This window comes from Acanthochromis polyacanthus, chromosome 21, assembly GCF_021347895.1.
Source record: "Acanthochromis polyacanthus isolate Apoly-LR-REF ecotype Palm Island chromosome 21, KAUST_Apoly_ChrSc, whole genome shotgun sequence".
Taxonomy (NCBI): domain Eukaryota; kingdom Metazoa; phylum Chordata; class Actinopteri; family Pomacentridae; genus Acanthochromis; species Acanthochromis polyacanthus.
Window position 1 is genome coordinate 3,319,397 of NC_067133.1, and position 25,876 is coordinate 3,345,272.

A 25,876-nucleotide genomic window follows, 5' to 3' on the forward strand; every position below is an offset into this window, starting at 1 on the left:
GGTTTTATCCACACTATCCTCATTATCCACAGTAGAAAGGTTTAGTTGTGACACTGTTGACACTAAAAGGTTCAATTCAAGCCAATCTTTACAGCAAAAAAAAAGGTTCTTACATTGATGCTTGTAATGTTGATCTTTATAGCTTATTATTATTATCTGCAATGAGCTGCCCATCAGCCTGACTCAGTATAATGCATGGCACATCTTAGGCTGTGTTATGTTTGAGTTTTTGTGTCTTATACTCAAAATCTGATTGCACATGTGATCAAATTAAATTGTACTGCTAAACTGCCAGTAAGGCATCATTACTTACTGGATAGACATTTGAAACTGCTAAAGGTCTTGGATAACCAGTGGAGACAGACAGATAAAAGTAACAAAACAGTCAGTCTACATGGAATGGATAAATGGTTGAATCTTCAGTCCTGGGAGACTCCAAGCAACAGAACAAATGCAAACTTGACCAAAGCAAATTCAACACTGACAGGTCAGTTGTATTGTATTCAAAACAACCCCTTCATAAGAACATATGAAGGGGTGATTTTGATGCTTGGATCTCGAATGCATTCACAGCTAAAGGGGGCAAAAATTTCAACATGAATAGCTGTATTTGGAACAGATGCTCTTTAATCTCTAGATCCCTCTTTTACATCCGGATTTCATTTTACTGCAGCATCAGTGTTCAGCATTCTTTAAAGTGTAAAGCAGCCTTCGTTTTCTGTGCCAAAATGTCTCGCTAAAAACACACACAGGAGGTACATTTAGACTTGATCCATTTCCAGCCCATCACTTCTCTTTCTTCTTCCCCTCCCTGGTCTTTTGGTGTGTGACTTGTTGCGTAACCGTGACGTCAGAGGCCTGGTTCCTCGCTTCCATCTGGCTGTGGATGCAGGGTTAGATGGATGAGGGGAGGAGAACGGGAGGGGAAGAGATGAGAGCCAGGCTGGTGGGTTGAGAGGGTCATGAAAAAACATGGCGCACAGAGAGGAGAAGTTGGCGTGTGATACATCAGAGCTCGACAGTAATTTAGCCGAATTTAGTCAGATGCTATTATTAGGAAGAAAACAATATTTCATTTGAGGAAATGTTCTGAATGAGTCAGTCTGAGATGGTGAGTCTGGTTCCTTGTATGTCACAAACCCCTGCTCCATTTACAGTAATAATCTCTAATAAATCATGTCAGATTGCACCATTAAATAATAAATGCTTATTGTAGCCAATTCTTTCCTTGCCAAGAACTTTTCCACATTTAACCTTCAAATTAAGTACAGATTTTTTTTAAAAAAAAGACAATGAGTCATGCGGACCATTTTCATTATGAAACCGTATTTGAAATGTTATTCATCTTGGGAAAAATTTCTAATTTTGTGCCAAAAGGTAGCGACACAATGTAATGTAAGACACAATCACAACATCTTAAATATGCATCGTCTCATTGAATTAGAATTAAAATTCTAATTCAATTACACAGTAAGGCCTAAAATTGTTTATAACCAGATGAATAGCCTAAGAAAATTCAAGTTCATGTTGTGCACCTAAGGGTTACAGTTACAATTACAGATAACTACTAAAATTGTGGGAATGAATAAATTAATTTTCATGTTACCCATAAAAAAAAACTGCTGCTCTTGCTTCCAGATTTTCACAACTTTTTTGGGATTTCTTTTACAGTGAGTAACTGCGATCACCATCTGGTAGAAAAACCTGACATATGTACACAAAACAGGTTAAAAAGCTGTCTTCAATCTTGTTCCATGCCCCCTTTCAAGTGTGATTGTTTTCAGTGAGTCTGTCACCTGTGATTGATCAGTGATTGATCTTTCAGTTAGAAAAGTAACCTGGGGGGTTAAGGTTCAGTCTCATTGCTCCGATGAAGGCAAATGAAGTAGAAAGATGAATGCATTGTGACAGACAGATTTGCAGATTTGACCTTGAGGCTTATTGGACAACTTCATTAATGTTTAATTTCTAGGTTTGTCATCATGGAGTCTGGGTCTATGTGGACTGACGACTGTAACTGCACAAAACTCTGAAATAATTCAGCTTCCAGAGCACGATGTTGTTTCACTTTTTATGCTTCTGTTGCTGCACGTCATCTGCTGCAGTTTTGTTTCCTATAATTTTCGGGCACTTTTTGTCTTTGATCCTTCCAACTCTAACTGTGTACACAAATATTCTCGTTTCCTTTCCTCTTCTGCCAACTCTGCCCCCGGCTCCACCCTCCACTCCACGTCCTCCTAATTCTCTCCCCGTCCTCGTCTGCTTCCTCTTCCTCCTCCACCCTCTGCTCTCGTCTCCCCTCCAGTCCTCCAGCTCCTCTCAGGAGCGTCTGCACCAGCTGCCCTTCCAGCCCACCATGGATGAGCTCCACTTCTTATCCAAGCACTTTGGCAGCACAGAGAGCATCACGGATGACGACGGGGGACGCTGTTCCCCCCACATGCGTCCACGATCCCGCAGTCTCAGGTCAGCAACAGCAGCAGAAGCAGCACCCATGAGATTAAACAGCAGCTTCAGCTGCCCAAAAGCATGATCCTCTTTTTAAAAGGACTCTGTCAAAGCAGATTTACAGGGTCGCCCCTGGGTGATCTTAGTAATGGTTTTATATAACCTCTTCTTCTATTTTCCTATTTGTAAGATGGGCTGTGTTCCCTTTTACAGAAGAAATAACACATTCTTCTTATATATAAAAAGCTTGTAACATATCACTCTATGTTACACTGATTTTGAAATGTACAACTATTTGTAAGTATTTGTTTTTAAATAGAATCTTAGAATATTAACCTCCATAGGCTTATGATCATATCAGACCAAGAGGGTTGTACTGAGCTGAGACAATTACAATGCTTTTATATGTAATAACATGTTCTATACAGATAAATACAGCAAACTGACTGACATTTTCTTTTTTCTGCTTCAAAATGTTACTTAGTTTCACTTCATTAATGATCATTTCTTTTATGAAGTAATACTATGCCATTTCCTGAAAAGTTGTGACATTGTGTAAAATGTAAATAGCTACATTCTAATTTAAAAATCATTGAAACTCAGTATTTAATTGAAGATAGTACACAGGCGCCATATCAGATGTTGAAACTGAGAAGTCTGATATTTTTAAAAACAAGTACATATGTTAATTTTAATGCCAGGAACACCTTTCATAAAAGCTAGGATGGGCCTATATTAAGCACTGTTTTGCATCCAGGTGGCAACAAGTGCCACAAACTGCAGTTCCTCAAATGTCCACTTGAGGATGGCTCCTAAAGTGACTCGCTGCCTATAGACCCTCATGTTAAAATGTCCAACTTTACAGCAGAAATAAACATGTTTATAGTCAGCAATAAAAAACGCTTTTGATCTTAATAGCACACAACTATTAAGAGGTGAATTTATATATCGACATTTTAATCGATTGTTTGCGTTAAGTTATGCATACTTAAGAATGAGGCCAATTTCAGTGACAGGAAGATGCTGTTGCCTCAGCTTCACTCACACTCCCCATCTTTGATCATTTTTTGATTAAATGGGAGTTATGAGGAGCCAGGCACTGCTGGAGCTTCAAGAAACCTAACGGTGACAATCACAGATTATTCATGTGTCCTTATAAACGGTTGTATCAGCACTTCTTTAACCCTTTAAGCTTCAGTCAATTCCAGCCGTTTTCAGTACAAAAAATCGCTAATATTCTATTTTTAAATAAAAAAAATTACGAAAAATACAGGGAATATTGGACGCACATCGCGAGGTGCATTTCCTTGAAAACGACCGATTCGTGGATTTTATACCGACTTCAGGACATGTTTTGGACAAAATAGTTTACTGGCTTGTGTTGTCTGGATGTAAAAGGTTGGATTATGGCCGTTTTTTGTGGAATCTTTTTTTCTGTGTGTAGTAATGAACCCGGAAATGTGAGTCGCGCTGTGTGCGTTGAAGCCGTGTATAGAGAACGGATGGATGAATATTTGTTTTTGTCGGACAAATGTGTTTTTCTCACCCGCTGTGGTAATCATATCTGAAAGTGGTTTATACCGGCGGATTCATGAGAATCTAAGCTTTCCATCGGCGTATAGTGTTTGTATAATCGGGTTTGCAGCCGTCGGACATTCTTGAAATTCCTATGCAAATTAGTAGGTGTACCGCCGGCGGTACACCTACGACGCACTGAAGCGTAAAGGGTTAAACAAAACCCTTCAAGTGTTGCGACAGTGTCAATAGCAAAACCATTCAGGGTCTCCTCTGCTGTATTTTTCTGTCCATAATGCACCAAATGTCATCATTGAATGACTGCTGGCAGGCTGGTTTAGCACCTGGACTCTTTCACGATGTACAGAATGTGTTTTTGCATCGTCCTTCTAAAATAATCAAGGCCTTTGCTGATAAATACTTTTATGGCAGCATATGTTGCTCACAACCTTGTATGTATCGTCCAGCATTAATGGGTGCTTCACAGATGTGCACGTTGCCATGTGCACTAATGCATCCCCGTAGCAGCACAGATGCTGGCTTTTCATCTGTGCGCTGATAACAAAGTTGAGCTGTTTCATCTGGTCTTTAGCCCAGAGGGAAAGGGCATTCACGATTTGCACAAAGCTTTCATGTTCTGATTGATCAGACCACAGGACAGTTTTCCTCCTCACCTCAGTCCACCTTAAAAGAGCTCAAGCCCAGAGAAGCCAGTGTGTTTGAGGTCATGTTGTTTTGTTTGCACGGTAGAATTTTAACTTGCATTTGTGGATGCAGTGAGGAACTTTGATGTTTTTTTAGAAGTTTTCCTGAGACAATGCAGAGATTTTTACTACAAAAGACCCTAACATCACAGCCAATCAGTAATGGTTTTGGCCTTTCCCCCAAATTATCTGAATCTTTAATGCAATTATGCATTATAGATAATCTCCAAATTTTATCCAACTTCACATTGAACAGCACGTTAAATTGTTTAACCAGTTGCCCAGGGTGATGTAACCCTCTCTATCTTTAGTTCTGAAAGATTTTTGGGACCCTCTTTTTACTAGTTAAATTAGTTGTGAAATGTTCCGCCAGCTGTTTTTAGTATTACACAACTTTCACAGTTTTTTTGTTGTCACTGTCCTAACTTTAAAGAAACAGGTTTCTAGCATTATATTCAAAAAGAGCATATATTGTCTGAAAAAAACAAAAGCTTTTCTCAGTTTCCAACATTAGATATGTTGTCTTTGTACTATTTATTTTAATTTCAAAATCATACGTTCTGTTTTTATTACATTTTCCCGAACTTTTTAGGCAATGGAGTTGAAAGATTCTCTGTTTTCAATGACACAATGCATAACTTCTTTCAGTTTTGGTCGGAAAAGTCGCATCTTTTTCCCTCTTTCTCCCTCCAGCCCAGGACGCTCCTCCTCCTGCTACGATAATGAGATAGTCATGATGAACCATGTGTACAAAGAACGCTTTCCAAAGGTAACACACACACTAATACACACACACACACTAATACACATGCGAAGCTGCTCCATGATGAGCATCATCTTCTGTTAGAATACATTCAACTGTAAGCCTATGCTTAAGCCTACAGAGCGTTTTCAATTTTTCAATAACTAGAACTAATCCCATCAATCCAGAGATCAAAAATTACAGAAATAAGGAGATATAATTCATGATTAAGCACATTCAGAGATTTGTGCATACAAATTTCTAATATCATACACCCACAAAAAAGGAGCCACGGGGGCTGCTAAACCATAGCAAACAAGATTATATGATGCTGCCAAGCCCCGTTCACCCTGTCAGAGAGAAAATTAAGTTTATTCACTGCACTTATGAATACTGTCACAGCTATGAACAGTTAAATAAAGCCTCATTTTCCCTCTCTGTCACTCTCTTTGCGGGCTGAGTTTGCTTTAAAAGGAAATGGGCTGAAAGCTTCGACAGTGATAAAAATCAAACTATAGGAAGTTGGGCATTATAGTTTGGAGGTTATCTGAGGTAAAAGCCCTTTGGACGTGTTCCTACACGAGTCCACTGGGAAAAAAAGACATTGTGTTTTAGCCGGTGTAAAGCGGCAGAGCCACACTGTCTGAATCACAAATGAAGCAGCTTACTGAACTCTCCGTCACATAGCTCTGGCTCTTCTGAAGAAATCCAATCCCTTCCTAAACCTAATCTCTGTCATTCCTTCCTCTGCTCTCCCCCATTTTTCCTCTCATGTTGCCCATCCTTTGTCCCGCACCAGGCCACAGCGCAGATGGAAGGGAGGCTGGCCGAGTTCATGCAGGCGTTCTCACCTGAAAATGTTCTTCCGCTGGCCGACGGAGTTCTCAGTTTCATCCACCACCAGATAGCTGAGCTGTCCAGAGACTGCCTGACCAAAGCCCGCGAGGGCCTCATCACCTCCGTCTACTTCTTCGAGCTGCAGGAAAATCTGGAGAAGCTGCTTCATGATGTGAGTTCAAATTATGTGTAACAGCAACAATTCATGTAAGAACAATGAAGACCTTTGGAAAACTGACATTGTGCGATTGTGATCGGGTCAACTTTGTACTTTTATTTTCTTATGTTTGATCAGATTCTGACTAGAATAAACATTTCGTGGTGGATCACATTAAGCAGCTTAAAAAGCATCTAAAAAAGTCCTTGTGTAACTGTTTGTGATGAGGAAATATCTCAAGCTTTTTGTTAGAGTGTTAAGGTCAATATATTTAGCATTACAAACTTAGATTTAGCTGCATTAAAAACCTGATTTACTTTGCTTCATTTTAAACAAAGTGGAGATAAAACCCAGGTAATACAGCAAAACTACATAAAATTTAATTTGTGGTGAACATTTATCGGGCAATATATAATATAATAATATCCATAATGACGTGGTGCTGTGGAGGATTACTGATGGATAGATTCAGCTCAAGCGTTTTTTAATTTAATTCAAACACATGATGCCTTTGTAGAGAGTCAAATTGAAATAGCTGTGGCAAATGGAGGCTAATTGTGCTTGTGATTCACCGGAGCAGATAACAGTGATCAGGGAATTTCATCACCATCTCCACTTTGACGGTTTGATTAGATTACTGTTGGCTGCCTGGGACGGGGTTGATTTTATCGGTTGTTTTTGGGGATCAGATTTTCTCATGTCTCACAGCTATTTGAACCCTTGTTGCTTTGTCACACCGTCTTCTTGTCATTTTTTTTTGACTGACAGATTTTCTCTGCCTGTGCTAGTATATTAGTACTAATCATAGCTTTCATAAAATTTGAAAATGTTCACATGTATCTTCTGTGTTTCTCTGTCTGTCAGGCCTTTGAGCGTTCAGAGAGCACTGAGGTAGCCTTCGTCACAGAGTTGGTGAAAAAGCTCCTCATCATCATCTCCAGACCCGCGAGGCTTTTGGAGTGTTTGGTAAGATCGTACTTCTCGGTCTTTACCCGCTGACACAGTCGTGCTGCGACGATCACAATCCTCCTCCAGCCCCACTTTTCATTACACAACATTTCTCAGCTCCTGTGACTTAAGGCAGATTGATTTCCTTTAAATAAACATGAGCTCAGATTCTCATTTGTTAGCCCATTATAAGCATTTAAGCAGGCTGATGTGTTGCACAGCAGGGGGAGAAAATCAAAACAAGCAAACACGCTAGTATAAGAGCCGGTCCAGTCTGTCTGAATGGGGTGAAGACATTTGCATTTAGATTAAAATTTACCAAGCCACAGTATGACTTATACCAGACCATGGCCTCCTGCTGCTCAGCTGCCTTCCAGTGTGAGGATGAGTGTGTTTGTCCACAAAGCCCAGTGTGACTGCGTTTCATAACAGGGTCTCAGTTGTGCACGCTGCATGAGTCATGCCATGCAGACGTGGTTTTTGATTATGAGTGACAGCCGAAACATAGAGAATTGATTCATTGACCTAAATTCTCTCTGCATACGGCTGCATTTGAATTACAATGTGCAAGATTCACTGCATGTTTATGGCAGTGTTGGCAGCAGCAGCCAGGAGTTGCACCAGTGGTACAATTAGTGTGGATCATATAAAATTACATTATTCCTGGATGCACGATATTGGATATTTACTGATATCTGATATGTCATTTTTAATCTCTTTTGGCTGACTTCCAATGCTGATACATGCACATATATTTTACTCCTAACTGCAGAGAATATCAGGTCTCTCCTGCAGTGGAATTAAACTGTTATGATGCTTTCTCCTAGTGTGCTGGCCCACTGGCAGGTACAGAAATAAATACAATGTGTTATAGCTGATGGCTTTTATGGACCCAAATGCAAAACACAGTCAGCTGCCAAGCTTAAAAAGCCCTATTGTAAAGCAGTTGTTGTGATGATGAGGGAAAGCAGGGCAGGGAATCCGGAGATGAGGAGGCTGCTGCTGGTGAATGTCTGGTGTGGGAATGTTGAAGCGTGTGCCGCCTGATGGCAGGTGAACATGGCGTTGAATAGAATGAGTTGCAGGGGTAGAGACTGACAGTGGGAGGACAACTGGAACCTCGGGCAAAAAGTAGCTAAACTTAGACGGGGAGTAAACACAAGGAGGCAAATGCTACCAATAGAGTTTGACCAACAATACCGAGGGATGGAGTGACGAGGTTTAAGCACCTAAATGGGGCTTTATCGTCCCTATGATGAAGTCAAGTCCCCACGGTGTGATTGTGTAAACAGATTTAGGTCCCCTTATATCATGAAATACACACAGACAAATACTCACACTCATTCACACAATAATTGGCGATAACCAGGAGACCAAATTGAGAGAGAAAAAACAGAAACCCAAGGAACGGGGAGACGCTCTTGAAATGTACACAGATTAGTCAAAGTTAGAAAGCTACTCAAATATAAAATGGTAAAACATATATATATTTTTGTGTAACATTTTCAAACAAAACTATCTTCATCAGCCTGTCCGTGCTTATTTTAGGCCAAAGCTGATATTTAATTAATTTTAAAGCTGATATCAGCTAATACCAGAAATGATGCTGTTATCATTTTGAGTCGCTATTTATAAATGTGTGTGTGTGTGTGTGTGTAGTCTTATGCCTCATGCAACCCTTTTACACCGATGACTTACTGTCCTAATGCTCTGTTCTCCAGGAGTTTAACCCTGAGGAGTTTTACCATCTGCTGGAGGCAGCCGAGGATCACGCCAAGGAGGGTCACCTGATGAAAACAGACATTCCTCGTTACATCATCAGCCAGCTTGGGCTGACCAGAGACCCGATCGAAGGTGAGGGAAAGAGACAGAGGCTTTTATTGTAAAATCAAATTACAGTCCGCTGATTTAACCGGGCAAACGTGTGTCCCCAGACATGGTCAACCTCGACAGCTACGACAGCGAGGGACCAGCAACGCCTGAAACAGATGACTCAACAGAGGTGAGCTCCCAAACATTACCTCACTGTGGTCGTTTTTCTCCAGTGCTCAGGGCTTTTCTTGCTCTATCAGACGGTATGAATTGTGGCCTGCCAAGGTGGTTGTTGCTCTCAGTGAAAATGTCTGTTTCATCTGCTAATGACTTGGCATACATGCTTTTATCCATCTAATTTATGCTGAGCCTCTGAAAACAGGATATCCCTCCACTTGAAGCTCAGGGCCGTCCCTTTAGCATTAGGCACGAGTCCAAGTGTCAAAATTAAACTAAGTAGACAAAAAAGAAAATTAGGGAGGAGAAAAGAAAGGGTAGGCTTAAACTGATGCAGCTTTTTGGAAATCAGTACGGATTATTTGAATGTGAATCACCAAAGATAAAGTTGAGAGGTGATACAGATGATTTTTGACATTTAATATTTGAAGCAGACGTAGGTTTACTGAGGACATAGTCTTCACACCGGATCATATTTAATCACTGCAGTGCGATCTTTGATCCACAGGGTAAGATGAGAGCAATGAAGCCACCAGGAGAAGCAGATTTCCAGACCATAAAGCTCATCAGTAATGGAGCATATGGGTGAGTCAGGAATGTGTTCACATGCAAATGATTTCTTTTTACATTTGTTACCCTGTCATGGATACAAATGGGCTAATATATAATTGCGGGACTTTCTGTATCAACATTTTTGCTGTTTTCAGGCCTAAAATCAACATGGCCGCCTATAACCAAACACCACATGACAGTTTTACAGAAACATTCTTCTCAATATTATATGTACAATTGAGTAAAATTAAACCCTTGGAGTCTTGCCAGCCTTTCCTTCAGGAGGAAATGACACCATGTGGAGCAGGTCATGTGATCTGGAATTAACACACTTCCTTGAGAGGTGTTTTTGTAATGGGGAACTTAGTGGAAAGTGATTTCTCTGACACAGATACAGTTTATTATTTTCCATATAAAATTTGATATATTCCCCAAAAAGAAAAAGCTGTCATGATTATCTCAAATTAATAAAAAGAACACAATCAAAGCAATTCTTGAATAAGCTCATTTTATTATTGTTTAGCTAATTAGAAGGTGGTTTTTATTAAATTCAGACAGTTATTTAGTTGACATTTTAGTGATATAATTTTTCATTAATAAGTGATTGTTTCCATTATAAATAATGATGGAATTTTTAAAGAAATGATCATAATGAACATAAAAAACATTAGTTTTTTTTACTGTTAATAAAAATGTATGCAAGATACATCCCATGGACTTCAAAAGTCCCTCAGTTATATATTGACTCAAATGCTTTCTACAGCAATGAAGAGTAATAATAAGGTGAAAATAATATATGTCTGTGTGTCTCTGTGTGAACCAGCGCTGTGTATTTAGTGCGTCATTTGGAGACTCGCCAGCGATTTGCCATGAAGAAGATCAACAAGCAAAACTTGATCCTGAGGAATCAAATCCAGCAGGCCTTTGTGGAAAGAGACATCCTGACCTTCGCAGAGAATCCCTTCGTCGTGTCCATGTTCTGCTCATTCGAAACCCGTCGGCACCTCTGCATGGTCATGGAGTACGTAGAAGGTGAGGCTGTAGGGATGGAGATGTGTAGGTGCACGCGTTAGAGCAGCCTGCTGGTGGGAAAATACTTTTTTAGTGAAATATTCTGTCTAGAACTACGCTTCAACTCATTCTATATGAACAGTTTTAAATTTTGCACATTGACTGTCAAATTAAGACATAAATAGCACAGCAGTAAACCAAATTCATGCTATATGCTCACTTTAAAGCTGCATATTTAAGAAAAACAACAACAACAAAATACGAGAATTTTAAAAAACACGGTCCTAATCCTGCAGCTCTTCCCTCTCTGTTCTAAAAATGATAATCAGCATTCATTTTATTCTAATCTCATTTTGGATTTATTATACTATCTCATCTGATCAGCTCTGTGATTGGCTGAAATCTCCTACATTTTTTACAGTGTGAAAATGGAACTGAGAGGAGGTACAAGCGTCTAATTTCTTCTCAGACTGCTTGAATTACAATATTCGGATAGATTTTTTTTTTTTGCTCTGTGATGTCATAAAAATATTGCCTACCCCAGTTTTAAGTCCATTTTAAACCACACTGTGTGCATTCTAAATGTAGCTGAGGCCATAATAAAGATTTAAGCCAAATTTCTTTGCAGTGCACCCAATAGTTGTGGAGACTTTTCACACAAAAGCACAGATGTGATCGTAGTGCTGGTGGATAAATCACGGTATCATTAAGGTCAGTATATTTCAGCGTCAATATGAAAAATGTTGAGATATTTAAGTCTGGAGTGTTCGACTGGCAATCCCCTTCCAAGAGCCATGCTACCGCCACAGTGAAAAATCAAATAACACTGCTTCTGCTACTGTTTATTTATCTGAGCCTTGACGTGGCTGCTCATGAATTTTTCTATTTTCGGTGTGGTTGGTCAGATGGGCAAATATAGAGCAAATTCCCAGTGAGAAATGCAAACTGAAGTGCTGGATATCCTTGAATAGTCTATGCAAGGATGACGCAAAGCAGAGTCATCGTGCTCTGCAGAGCTGCACTCACCAAGATTTCTTGATTGCGTCCTGTTGTGCTTGTTGCTCAATGGTCTAAATGGAAACTAAAATAGTCGAGGACAAGAGGTACCGGGAGACATTCACGGTAATTGCCACTGTCAGCAGCAGGATTAATCAAATCATGAATTGTGCTGGCAGGTGGGGACTGTGCCACTCTGCTGAAGAACATCGGGGCTCTGCCTGTGGAAATGGCACGCATGTACTTTGCAGAAACAGTCCTCGCTCTGGAGTACTTGCACAATTATGGCATCGTACACCGGGACCTCAAGCCTGACAAGTAAGACAGAGAGTTTTCACCAAAGAGATGAAACAAAGACTATTTTATTGTCATTATGCTGCTGTTTTAACCCTCCTGTTGTCCTCATTTACAGGCACCAAAAAATGTTTTTTCTTGTCTGGAAAAAATCCAAAAATTCAGCAAAAAAAATCCCCCAATTTGCAAAACCTTCAGGAATAAAATTCCAATTATTCCTTAAAAGTTTCCCTTAAAAGTTTTATTTTGAAAAAATACCCAAAATTTGGCAAGAAAATTCTTGTAGATATTTTCAAAAAATGAGTAAAAATCTTCCAAAAAATCCTAAAAATATCTAAAGTGATTCCATATCTACACACGTGGACAAAATTGTTGGTACCCCTCAGTTAAAGAAGGAAAAACCCACAATTCTCACTGAAATCACCTGAAACTCACAAAAGTAACAATAAATAAAAATTTATTGAAAATTAAATAATCAAAAACAGCCATTACTTTTGAATTGTTGATTAACATAATTATTTAAAAAAAACAAACTAATGAAACAGGCCTGGACAAAAATGATGGTACCTCTATAAAAGATTGAAAACTATTTGACCAGAGTGACATGATTAACTCAGGTGTGTCATTTAATTGACATCACAGGTGTTTCCAAACTCATAATCAGTCAGTCTGCCTATTTAAAGGGAGACAAGTAGTCACCCTGCTGTTTGGTGAAAAGGTGTGTACCACACTGAACATGGACAACAGAAAGCGAAGGAGAGAATTGTCCAAAATTATAGACAAACATCTTAAAGGTAAAGGCTATAAGACCATCTCTAAACAGCTTGAAGCTCCTGTGACAAAAGTGACTCATATTATTCAGAAGTTCAAGACCCACGGGACAGTAGCCAACCTCCCTGGACGTGGCCGCAAGAGGAAAATTGATGACAAATTGAAGAGACGGATCGTTCGAATTGTATCCAAAGAGCCCAGAGCAACCTCCAAAGAAATTAAAGGTGAACTCCAAGGCCAAGGTACATCAGTGTCAGATCGCACCATTCGTCGTTGTTTGAGCCAAAGTGGACTTCATGGGAGACGACCAAGGAGGACACCACTGCTGAAAAAAACTCATAAAAAAGCCAGACTGGAATTTGCAAAAATGCATGTTGACAAGCCACAAAGCTTCTGGGAGAATGTCCTTTGGACAGATGAGACTAAACTGGAGCTTTTTGGTAAGGCACATCAACTCTATGTTCATAGACTCAAAAACCAAGCATACGAAGAAAAGAACACTGTCCCTACGGTGAAACATGGAGGAGGCTCAGTAATGTTTTGGGGCTGCTTTGCTGCATCTGGCACAGGGTGTCTTGAAAGTGTGCAAGGTACGATGAAATCTGAAGACTATCAAGGCATTCTGGAGAGAAATGTGCTGCCTAGTGTCAGAAAGCTTGGTCTCAGTCGCAGGTCATGGGTCTTCCAACAGGACAACCATCCAAAACACACAGCCAAAAACACCCAAGAATGGCTGAGAGAAAAGCGTTGGACTATTCTAAAGTGGCCTTCTATGAGCCCAGATCTGAATCCCATTGAACATATGTGGAAGGAGCTGAAACATGCCATTTGGAGAAGACACCCATCTAACCTGAGACAACTGGAGCTGTTTGCTCATGAGGAGTGGGCCAAAATACCTGTTGACAGCTGCAGAACGCTCATTGACAAATACAGAAATCGTTTAATTGCAGTGATTGCCTCAAAAGGTTGTGCAACAAAATATTAAGTTATGGGTACCATCATTTTTGTCCAGCCCTATTTCATTAGTTTGTTTTTTAAAATAATTATGTTAATCAACAATTAAAAAGTGATGGCTGATTTTGATTATTCAATTTTCAATACATTTTTATTTATTGTTACTTTTGTGAGTTTCAAGTGATTTCAGTGAGAATTGTGGGTTTTTCCTTCTTTAACTGAGGGGTACCAACAATTTTGTCCACGTGTGTATATATCAGTAAAACTTCTAATATTTTCTTTAAGAACATTCACAAAAAGAGCAACTAAAATCCAGCGAAATTCATTGGATTTTGTTTGATTTTTTTGTGAATGTTCTTAAGAAACATTTTTAATATTTCTTTTTTCCATCAAAAAATGTTCAAAGATTTTCCAAAAATGCTGAAAATGTGGAAATCAGAGTTTCACTGTGAAAATATTTTTTCCCCCCCACATTTTCAAACATTAGAACAGGTCAATTTTGACCTGCAGGACAACACGAGGGTTAAAAGAACAAACAGAGCTTTTTAACTCTGCTGTTTCTGTTCTCAGCCTCCTGATTACCTCAATGGGCCACATTAAACTGACTGACTTCGGCCTGTCTAAGATGGGTCTGATGAGTCTGACCACCAACTTGTATGAAGGACACATTGAGAAGGATACCCGTGAGTTTCTGGATAAACAGGTATGGCAAAGACAGAGAGCAACATTAAATTCTCAGTGAATGAAGTCCTTGTATCAGTGGCATTTTAGAACTATTTATTGAAGCCTTTTAAACATCTCTGCACTTGTAATTGATGTTAGTATTCAGAAAATTCAAATGAATTCAAATCGACACTCAGATATGCAGTGAAACTCTCAGTCGTATCCTTTTTCTGCAATATTCCAACGTAGACAGTTCAAATACAATACGATCCCAGCAAAGTTTCAGTATGAAATGCCCTTTGATGTGTTCATTTCTATGCAAAGATATTCCCCGTCATTGTGTGGCAGGCATATCTGAAGCGTGACAAAATGAGACGGTTAACAGTTGGCAGAACAATGGGCCAGTATTTCCTCAGTTATTATAATCATTCCTCTTTTAGGTAAGGCTCATTTTCTGGAGCCTTTCATTCAGGGCTCATGCTTTGAATCTAAGCCTCATTATTTCTTGTGTGTACATCATGGCAGCCAGAAATCTGTTAGCATTCAGTTCATGCCCATCTGCACATGAAAACACTCAGTGGGGCTTTGATGTTTTCTTGGCATGTCGAGGTTGGACTTAAATACGCTTGCTCCATACGTCTTACTCAGGGTCAACAGTTTAAGAACAGTTAATTTAGATCAGACATACATGGTATTAGCTGCACAAATGCACCTGTAACTGAGACGAGGTTGCAAGTGATTCACAGAAAATCCAGTAAGAGCAAACCAAATGAATTTTTCTTTTAGGTATACGGAACTCCAGAGTACATCGCCCCAGAGGTTATTCTTCGTCAGGGTTATGGGAAGCCGGTGGACTGGTGGGCTATGGGCATCATCCTGTATGAGTTTCTAGTGGGATGTGTGCCTTTCTTTGGAGACACTCCGGAGGAACTGTTTGGACAAGTCATTACAGGTGAGCGATCAAAGGGATGTTACACGCAGCGCACAAAGCTAATAGATAAACCACATTTCTTGTCTTCCACACAATATTCTCACCTTTTCAAAACAAATATGCGTTTCCTTTCAACCTCTTCTCTCTCTCGTGTATCTGTTAGATGACATTGTGTGGCCTGAAGGAGATGAAGCTCTTCCAGTTGATGCCCAACACCTGATCTCCTCCCTGCTGCAGACAAATCCACTGGTTCGACTCGGCACAGGTCAGTCACCGACAGGAGATGCTTCCCATGTGCATTCACTTCAATTAAAGTAAAACTGGAGCCTATTGCTTACCACAGATTGTGTTACCATTTCCGAGTTTAATTACAACACTCTGTTACTGTTCTGTTGAGCTTTCTCCGCTCACTTGCTGACTAATATTACAGCTGACTCAGTATGTCACTTTTGTCTTTTTTGCCACATTAGTTGAGCTATTCCACAATTTTTCCATGATCTGTTGGCAGCTGTATTTGCAGAAGTAATGTAACTAAGTGCAAGTTTGAGGAAGCTTACTTAAGTATGAAATGTGCACGTTTTTCTTCACCACATGCATTCGACAGCCAAGGATTTGGTAAACAAAACACATAATAGACTCATGAAATATAATACTTTGTTGTAAACTAAACTACGTATGTGCTGTATATACCAACAGAGCTGAAATCATTTACCAATTCACACAAAAATTACCTGCAGCTATTCTTATAAAAATAAAAATAAATATCTTTTCATATTGAAATTCCCCAACCTTTATGATTCTTGTTTCTTAAAAATGAGGATTTGTCGCCTTTTCTTTTCATTTTGGGTAATTATTTTGAGGTGGGGATTGTTGGTTTATAAAACCCTGCACTGACATTGCGTCATTTTGGACTCCGATTAACTATATTGTCATTTCTTGCAATTTTCTGAACTTTTACAAATCAAACAATCAAGAAAATAATCACCAGATCAATCATTCAGCAACAATTATTCATTCCAGCTCTAAATGGACAAAAATGACCTCCATTGCTGCTAATTAATGCATTGGTGAAAGCAGTTTAACGTTATGATATATATAATACTGTGAAAGTCAATTTATTGCTATCTTTAATACTTTCAGAACATTTGCCAGGATATATGCACATACTTTTACTTAAGTAGCATGTTTGATGCAGGAGTTTACTTGTAAAGGAGTGTTTTTACAGTGTGATATTACTACTTTTATCACAGTTAAAGTTCTGAATACTTCTTCCACCACTGGAAGAACCCTCTGGTCACCTTTTCTGATCTAGAACACCAACTGTCATCCTGCATGTTGGCTTCCAGGTTCAGTTTACCCAAATACGTCAACTTCTGTCATGGTTGAAATACCTCTGGATCCTACAGGGCTGCAGTCATTACCTGTCTCTCTTTCTTCTGCTCCTTCTCTATGAATACATCCTTTCCTTTCCTTTTCTCTGCCCTCAAGGTGGTGCTTTTGAAGTGAAGCAGCACTCATTCTTCACAGAGGTGGACTGGAACAGTCTGCTGAGACAGAAGGCAGAGTTCATCCCTCACCTGGAGTCGGAGGAAGACACCAGTTATTTTGACAGTAAGTTTCCCTCTGGGAACGCAGGACACCTTGTGAAACTTTGATTTTGGGCTTGGAAACACAGAGCTCTAGCAGCTTGGGGAATTCTTAGTCATCAAAACAGCTCAGCATCTTCTGAATCATCACACTCTCCACCACCGTCATTACAGCACTCATGTTATTAGGAGAACTATGCTAGATGCAGAGAGGTATTTATTAGCGTAGAGCACATTTTTAGACTTGAATGCGTCAAAAGACCAGCAGGGGAGACTTCGACTGCTTTTGTCTCATGAATATGGGCCAATGCCATTAGATAGAAATGTGTGTGATTGTAATTTGTGCTCTTCCTGATTTGATGTCTTGCTGCTTGTCATCACCAGCACGCTCTGAGCGCTACCATCACGTGCAGTCATACGACGAAGACGATACAAATGATGATGAGCCCGTGGAGATTCATCGCTTCTCATCCTGCTCTCCTCGCTTCAGCAAGGTCAGGACATGACATTTATGTTGAACGTTTTGAGTGGAAAAACACTATTATTGCACCAAAATGCTAATTGTAACGTTGTGTGGACCTGAAGGTGTACAGCAGCATGGAGCATCTGTCCCAGCTGGAGCATAAACCTCACACAGTGACTCTACGGGAGCACAAAGTCCCCAGAGAGGATCGAGTGGCCAAAAGAGAAAGCCTAGGAAGTGTCACCCTCAGAGACAAGAGCTGGAGGACGGGCTCACCTGAGATGTGAGTGCAGAGGACAGAGCTGTTCATGCATGCCGGATAGTTTCAGGGTATTTTTGTCAACTACTTGTGACCAGTATCACAGGAGCAAAAGTGATGAAATGTACCACACCGATATGAGTCATAGAAATGAGGCAAAACATACAAACAATCAAATGAAAGGAGAAAAAACAAAACACAGATGCATCAGCGTGTTGTGAAGTGGGCTGGTGATGGCTCTATGAACATAAATGTCATCTAAGAGGCCGTTCTGGAAGGTACAACCGGAATGCAAGGTGGTGTACATGAATATACATAATAAAACTTTATCATCTTGGAAACAATAACCAATCGTCAGTTTTATCATTTGTTTTCCAGTTCATCTTATCAAAGTATGTCAGATTTAGCCAGTTTAATCTCAGAAGCAGACGATATCCAAAAATTTGTATACCATTGTGATGAAACACAAACGTCCAGAAGGAGGCTAATTCAGGTCATGACCAAAATTGGTGGGCAAATGTTCCAGTGTATTGTTTTCATTTATCACATAGCAGGGAAGTATTAGGATCTATGACATAAAGTCTAGCTTTGGTGTAGTGTAGTCTATATACCTAAAGTTTTGCTGTTTTGCTTTTTTAGGAAGCGCTTGTCCTGCTCTGAGTCCTCTTTCACTGAGAGCGACTCCAGCCCGCCGTCCGGAGCCCGAAGACGCTTCTCTGCCCTCATGGATACGTACCGCCTGGCCTCCCCTCTGGAGCTGGACTCTGAGCTGCCTGTTCCAAGCAAACAACCTCCAATGAAAGCAAGAGGGACTTCCCTGGAAGGAGCAATGGGTGCCATCTCATCTCAAGGTGATCTGAGGCCTTTCCTTAAAGACACTAACGGCTTCACAGGTGAGAAGAGACGAAGCAGCACAATAAAAAGTAAAAATATTTGATTTAAACAGACGAGAATAGCATCTACTTACTGCTGGCTTTCATGTCTCTACCAGATAAACTTTTGCGACCTGCTGATGCATCACTGCCGCTGCCAATCAGCGCTACCATTCTGGGGCTTCCAGACCCATTGGGGCCCCGAGGGGCCACTACAGACCTGGTGCTGCGGAGAGCTCGCCACCAGCAGCTCTCAGCTGAGGGAGAAAAACGAAGCTCGCGACCAGGAACCAAAGTTATCAAATCCGCCTCTGCTACTGCGCTGTCTGTAATCATCCCTGCAGGTAAAAGCATGCATTACACTGCATTAGAGTGTAGTTGGTTTGGCAGCACCTGTGTTTACTGGTACCAAGAGCAAACATTGTTTAATAGTAAATGAGTCATTCCACCTCAAGCCACACCTCATCATCTCATATTTGTCTTTTTGTTTTTTTTGTGCATACATATGTTATTAAATAAAACATCTGTGAATTTGAGGGTCATATTCAACATTAGTTTTTGAGTTAAAGGTTCTTAAAGCGGGACGGGTTCATGTTTATTTTTGTGGCATTTTCTTCTTGCTAGTCTGCAGAGTATTGTTTGAAGTGCCATAATGTTGCAGATGATCAGGTGTGGGGCATTTGTTGAATTGAGTGGGAATGACCTGAATTTCACAGAATTCTGTGAGCACCAAAACAAACTATTATTTAAATAAAGCAGCCGGGCAGTAATTGTACTTTTTCCATCATTTTTTATGCAACCCAGGTCTCATGTTATGCTGCACCTGGCAGCACAGTAAGGGTGAAAGTTAATCACTTTGTTGAGAAGTCAAATGTGGGAAACGTGACAGTTTTCTAGTTTTGTAGACACATTTTTAAACAATCAATAGTGGTAACAAATGTGACTTCTTTATAAGTCAGCTTGTGTTTCAGCAGTTAAATGCTTCCAATGTGAAGGTGAAGCTGCAGCAGCAGGAAATGTGTGGGTTGCATTAGCAGTAACTTAATAGTTAGTTAGCAGTGACTTAACAGACATTTAATCCTGTCATGTAACTTCTCCTCCATCACGTCTCTCTTTAGTGGAGCAGCATGGCGCCTCCCCTCTGGCCAGCCCCATGTCTCCTCGCTCCCTCTCATCCAACCCTTCTTCTCGTGACTCCTCTCCGAGCCGAGACTACTCTCCCATGGTCAACATCCTGCATTCTCCAATCACCATCCACCGCTCCGGGAAGAAGTATGGTTTCACTCTCCGAGCCATCAGAGTCTACATGGGAGACAGTGATGTGTACAGCGTCCATCACATGGTCTGGGTGAGTGGGCAGAGTTCTTGATGATTCTATTGAGCACAGTGAAGGATTAATGTGTTTACTAGTGTCTAAAACCTTTTTTGTAGTACCTTTCCTACAAATCCAAAACATGCAAATGAAAAAGTGCTAACCAGAAATGTTAAAATGCTAGAAAGCAAGTTAAAAGAATAAAAATAAAACACAAAATCAACTTTCAGTGAATAAAGTAATGTATATTAATGAAGGAAAAGACTAATAGACCACTTGAAAGTTTATTGCAGATGTTAAAGGAAGTTTCATCTCTTAAGTCATGAAGAGAAAGCAAAGCATGGTTAAGTTAATTAAGCTAATCTGAGTCTTAATCTTAATCTTAATCAGTTAAATTCATTTTACTGGCATTGTCAATGTGCATACTGAAGTTTGAGTTATTATGATCATTACTACTAATTAAGACTTTGCTTTAGATTGAGTCTGTTTTAAGCGAATTCACTACTATTTTCAACCAGAATCATTACTTATTATTCAATATCACCCATTAAATGCTAAATTTAACATTTTTAAGGCTGTCTGTCAATGCACAGTTGAATGTCATCTGCATATATATGACATTTGACTCCATATTGTTGCAAAATATGACTGAAAATGAGAAGGGGTGTGGTCCAAGTACAGAACCTTGTGGAATACCGCATGCTTTGTAATGGCTATTAGAACTGATCTGTCTGAGTGGCATTAAATCTCCTGTTCTACTTACAGCATGTTGAGGATGGAGGTCCCGCCCAGGATGCCGGACTCAGTGCTGGTGACCTTATCACTCATGTAAACGGGGAGTCAGTTCATGGTCTGGTCCATACTGAAGTAGTGGAGCTCATCCTGAAGGTAAGGGAGATCAGTCTAAATTTAAAAATATCTCATTTAAATCTGTCTCTCAAAAATAGCTTCAAAAATAGTATGATTCATTTAAATTCAAGTAAACATATATCATCTTCAGAGTGGAAACAAGGTGACAGTTACAACTACTCCCTTTGAGAACACCTCCATAAAAGTCGGTCCGGCCCGCAAGTCCAGCTATAAATCCAAGATGGCCCGACGCAGCAAGAGGACAGGAGCCAAGGAGGGGCAAGAGTGCGTTGCTGCAAAATAGCTGCATTTTATCGTCAGAATACATTCTCCTTCAAGCTTTTTAATACCTTCATTCTCTCACCTTATTGTTCATGTTTATCTTTCAGTAAGAAGCGCAGCTCCCTCTTTCGGAAAATTACCAAGCAGTCCAACCTTCTCCACACCAGCCGGAGCCTCTCCTCTTTAAATCGCTCTCTATCTTCCGGAGACAGCCTGCCTGGCTCCCCCACCCACAGCCTCTCGGCCCGCTCTCCCACTCAGAGTTACCGCTCAACCCTGGAATCCTCTTATCTGGGTTAGTATGAAAGGCTGAGGTTACATGTGCCTGTTATTAGCTAGTTGGGCCTAAAAAAAACAAATGCATGAAAGCAAAAAACAGACAGTTGGTGTATTAAATGCTTTGATATTGTATGTTTTCCTTTTTAAAGATTAACTCTCAAGTGTTCGTGGAAGAAGCACTGGTTTGGGTTAGGCAGCCTCACTGGCCTGAGAATTACAGTACGGAGCAGCATTTACCACTACAATGTAATGGGCAAACAAATGTTGCAAAATCCTGGATAACGTGGTGAAGAAGAAGGCTGCTAGTTAAAATGTGTTTCAGAAATTCTAGAAAATACTACATGTTTGATAGATGTAATGTATTTGGTAAGTAGCAGCAGCTTATCACTGACCTGGAGTATACTTCTACACCACTAGAGCAAGCTATAAAGTTGCATAGTTTATATAAATGTTTTAAAGATTAGAGTAGCATGGATGCTCTGTAAGCATGTTGTTTCACTTTTACATAAGCACTATCGTTCAAAAGTTTGGGATCAGACAATTTCTTGTTTTCCATGAAAATTCACACTTATGCATGTGCTATCTTATTTGCACAACGGTTAGCTAATCATCAATGAGCCTTTCAACACCATTAGCTAACACAGTATGGTATAAGAACACAGGAGTGATGGTTGCTGGAAATGTTCCTCTGTACCCCAATGTAGATATTTCATTAACCCTTCGATGCTCAAAATGGGTCAGAAGTGACCAAAATCCAATGGAAAATGGGTAAAATCACAACATATGTCATCTCACAGTCCATAGTAAGGTCAAGGTCTTACAATATTTAAAGGAAAAACCCAACAATTTCCCATTGAGCAACACTTGGCGAGAAAATTGTAATAAACTGAATTCCCAGCAGCACAGAAAGACAATTTTTGAACCAAAAAGTTCTAATTTCTTCTTCCCTCCTCAGGCACCTCATCCCAGAGCAGCTCTCCAGCATCCAGCACTCCAAACTCGCCTGCAGCCTCCCACCACATGAGGCCCAGCTCCCTGCACGGCCTGTCTCCCAAACTTCACCGCCAGTACCGCTCTGCTCGTTGCAAATCCGCCGGCAACATCCCCCTGTCGCCTCTGGCTCACACCCCGTCCCCGACTACCTCCTCTCCTCCACCACTCACCGGGCACACTGTCGGCAGCTCCAACACCACGCAGATGTTTCCCGCTAAGCTGCACTCCTCGCCTCCCGTCGCCCGCCCTCGTCCCAAGAGTGCTGAGCCGCCCAGGTCGCCCTTGCTGCAGCGGGTGCAGTCTGCAGAGAAGCTAGGAGCACAGATTTTGCCTTCCTCCTCCTCCTCGTCATCGTCGCCTTCTCCTCTCACGGGAGGGGTGTCGTTACGCAAGCATAGCTTGGAGGTGACACATGGGGACTACAGGAGAGAGTCCTTCCACTGCGAGCACAGTTTGCAAAGTCTGCTGGAGATGGAGGGAGAGAACGGACCTGCTCCCCCGTCCCCCTCATCCTCTTCCTCCCCCTCTCCGCCCATGGGAGGAGAGATCGGAGGCCTGAAGCCCGTGAGGAGGCTGGGAAGGCAGGAGTCGCCGCTCAGCCGTGACACACTTCTAACAACAAGAGAGAAAGATACCCAAACCACAGCATCTGAGCTCACTGGGTCACAAACTGAGAGCAGCGCTCCTAAAGTAGAGCCCAAAACCAGTGTTGTTGACAGGAGTAAAACATTATCTCCCGCTGAGGTTGTGAGGAGCAGCGCAAAAGCAGTTGACGTCAAGTCCAGTGCCTCATCCACAGAAAGCAAGCCTAGTCCTGTGACCAAATCTCAAAATGTAACCACCTCAAGTTCTGAAGCAACCAAGAGTAAACCCAGCGAGAAAGTCTCCACTCCGGGCACAACTAAGGGACAAAAGGATACTAAGCAGCAGAGTGCACAAACAGACACTGGACCCGCAACTAAAGCTCAGGAGAAGCCTGAGGAGAAAGGGAAAGCTACCGCAGACAAAGGTTCCATGCAGAAAGCGTCATCTACAGAGCAGTCTAAGCAACGGAAAGGCACAGAGGCAGCAGACAAAGGAGGCATCGGTGATAAAGCAGCTGACACAACCAAGATTAAAGGACCTGCACCTCCAGTTCCAACCCAGGTTCCAACGCACGCTACAGGCAGACACAAAGAGCCAACACACAGCTACAGAGGGGCCAAAGAGGAGAGGGCACACCTGGAGGTCCTGGAGGAGAATCCCATGTCTCCCTCCTCTAATGCCGCCTCACCGTGCTCCAGCAAGTCCAGGCCCGTGTCTCCTGGGGATAAAGGCAGCTTTGTTACCCAGCTCACAACTGTGGCCAAAACAGTGCTGGGGCCTATGAAAGAGGGGGGGAAGGTAAAAGACAACTCAAAGTGGAGTGAGGAGAAGCGGGGAGGCGCGGTGGGGAAAACAGAGGCTTCGACCGGGGGAGTCCGCCGGGGGGCTCAGACGGCAGCCAGCGCCGGTACGCTGCAGTCTGATAAAGGGAACAGTCGCACCTCCAAGCATCATTCATGATCAGAGAAGCTGCACAAAGAATGAGACTCTCCCATGTAATGCCTTTTTACAGTAGCATCACACTGACATATCATGACTTTAAATGACAGGAAGACAGAAATGCCAGAAGAAGAAGAAAAAAAAAAAACACCAAAAAGATGACATGTAGACAAATAAGATGTAAACAAAGATGCATCTGTTGGAAAATGTGTGCACATGGTGTCCCAATGTAGACCTGTGTATGTACTGTATGTTCATCACGATATGTTGTATATAGTCAATGCGTACGTCTCGATGCATGTTTGATGCTGTACATGAAAAATGACAGAAATATTTAAAAAGATAAAAAATATACAGCAGACCTTAAGGTAGAAAACACTGTGAACAACTTTTCAACCGAACACATGCAAACTGGTGTGTAAACAGGTAGGATTCTGTTTTAAAATGGGCATTACTCACATTTCAGATCGGCTCTAGTGCCATTGTTTAGTTCAGTATGACACATTTCAGTTGCTAAAAGGGATCAGGCACAGGAAGATTTTTTCATATCATGCACTGAAGAATATAACCAACATACTGGAAAATGGACCAAGATACCAAAATGCTTGGGGATGGAGGGAAGATGCGGTTCAGATCTGTTTAAGGGCTGAATTTTCAGTGGGATTGAAAGAAGTAACTAAGGTGAACTTGCACAGGGACACTATGCAATGTGCTAACGATGCCACTTTTTTTTGGTGTCCCCAATTACTACGTTTACATTGTGCTTGAGACAAAAGGAAAAAAACACAAGGGGAAAGGGTTGCAATAAGCCAAGCAAACACATTTTGTTTTCCGCTGATCATAGTGAAATGTGCAATTATATATTTTAGGCTATTAAGTGCATATATAAGCGTGTTTAGAGGGTCATAAAGAGACAAAGAAGTAAAATGAAAGTAGCACTTAGAGGAGAGTACGCTCTTTCACACATTCTTTTCTATTTATGCAGTTTATTGTTTCATGTGACGGAAAGTGCCAGTGTTTTTTTTTTAAATTTATTTAGGGATAATGTGAAGTTTTTGTTGTTTTTGTACTTACATGTACAACAATATGCAATCCAAGAGTGCCCAGTTCCATGAAACAGAGCCTCCTTGTCAGTGAAATTGTAGTAGATGATACACAAAACCAGGAGTAGGTTTGTCAAGAGCATCTTAGCAGTGAGTTCTTCTTGTTGTGTGTTAAAAATGATCTTTTGGGACATCGGGCACCAGACCTTTCCTAGACTGCCACCTTGTGGACCACACTGTATGGCACCAGAGGTACAAAGAAGGATTCGTGTACATTTTATATGTAGTCTGACGTAGTTTGCCTGTAGATCCTCCCAGTTCATACGTCATAATTCTGATGCAGAATCCATTTGATGATGATTAAATCAGTCCCAGAAAACAGTCTTTGTTTTATCCTTTGTTTGTAATGTAGTGGTTTAAAGTTACATTAACCCAATGTTTGGACTTTAAACACCAGTGGTTTTGTGTGTGATGTGAGAAAATTGCACTTTATGTTGTGTCAAATATTTTTATTTACATTGTCATATATTTCTATTTTGTTTTTTATTCATTCTATTTATTAAACTTGTTTTATTTAAATGAAAACTTTCTTTACTACTGGCATTAATTTATGACTTTTACATCTAGACCAGAAAAACTACCAAAATCTGTGTGGCTAACCCATCTCGTGCAGTTTTGACTTGTCATTCCATGAGTCAGAAGTTGTGATATTGCCGTCACGTCCATCTTTGTCCAAGTGTTTTTACAACAACTGTAACTCTGACTGTTGTTGTCCATTAGCCACCGTTGTGAAAAACCAATGCAAAAAAAAAAAGCCTATAGTGCAGAGATGTAATAAAATGCAGAGAAACCCTCAGCTTTGTCCGTCTGACTGCTTTGGTCTTAAACATCACTGAACATCT

At 40.8% G+C, this 25,876-nt stretch overlaps 1 protein-coding gene across 3 annotated transcripts in view; it reads left to right on the forward strand.

The window, feature by feature from the left end:
- The window catches only part of LOC110948905 (microtubule-associated serine/threonine-protein kinase 1-like), a 57,894-nt gene extending 32,064 nt beyond the window's left edge, over nucleotides 1-25,830 (forward strand). For all 3 annotated transcript variants that reach the window (XM_022190665.2, XM_022190666.2, XM_051940901.1), the window contains 22 exons: nucleotides 2,306-2,466; nucleotides 5,361-5,436; nucleotides 6,209-6,418; nucleotides 7,268-7,369; nucleotides 9,073-9,205; nucleotides 9,286-9,353; nucleotides 9,849-9,925; nucleotides 10,716-10,924; nucleotides 12,079-12,217; nucleotides 14,489-14,621; nucleotides 15,368-15,533; nucleotides 15,676-15,777; nucleotides 17,001-17,123; nucleotides 17,483-17,592; nucleotides 17,684-17,844; nucleotides 18,460-18,713; nucleotides 18,812-19,036; nucleotides 19,811-20,040; nucleotides 20,770-20,892; nucleotides 21,005-21,138; nucleotides 21,243-21,430; nucleotides 22,370-25,830. In XM_022190665.2, the coding sequence (XP_022046357.1) occupies nucleotides 2,306-2,466; nucleotides 5,361-5,436; nucleotides 6,209-6,418; nucleotides 7,268-7,369; nucleotides 9,073-9,205; nucleotides 9,286-9,353; nucleotides 9,849-9,925; nucleotides 10,716-10,924; nucleotides 12,079-12,217; nucleotides 14,489-14,621; nucleotides 15,368-15,533; nucleotides 15,676-15,777; nucleotides 17,001-17,123; nucleotides 17,483-17,592; nucleotides 17,684-17,844; nucleotides 18,460-18,713; nucleotides 18,812-19,036; nucleotides 19,811-20,040; nucleotides 20,770-20,892; nucleotides 21,005-21,138; nucleotides 21,243-21,430; nucleotides 22,370-23,952 (4,707 nt within the window). In that variant the 3' untranslated portion in view covers nucleotides 23,953-25,830. The remainder of the gene's footprint in view (nucleotides 1-2,305; nucleotides 2,467-5,360; nucleotides 5,437-6,208; nucleotides 6,419-7,267; nucleotides 7,370-9,072; nucleotides 9,206-9,285; nucleotides 9,354-9,848; nucleotides 9,926-10,715; nucleotides 10,925-12,078; nucleotides 12,218-14,488; nucleotides 14,622-15,367; nucleotides 15,534-15,675; nucleotides 15,778-17,000; nucleotides 17,124-17,482; nucleotides 17,593-17,683; nucleotides 17,845-18,459; nucleotides 18,714-18,811; nucleotides 19,037-19,810; nucleotides 20,041-20,769; nucleotides 20,893-21,004; nucleotides 21,139-21,242; nucleotides 21,431-22,369) is intronic.
- The last annotated feature ends 46 nt before the right edge of the window (nucleotides 25,831-25,876 follow it).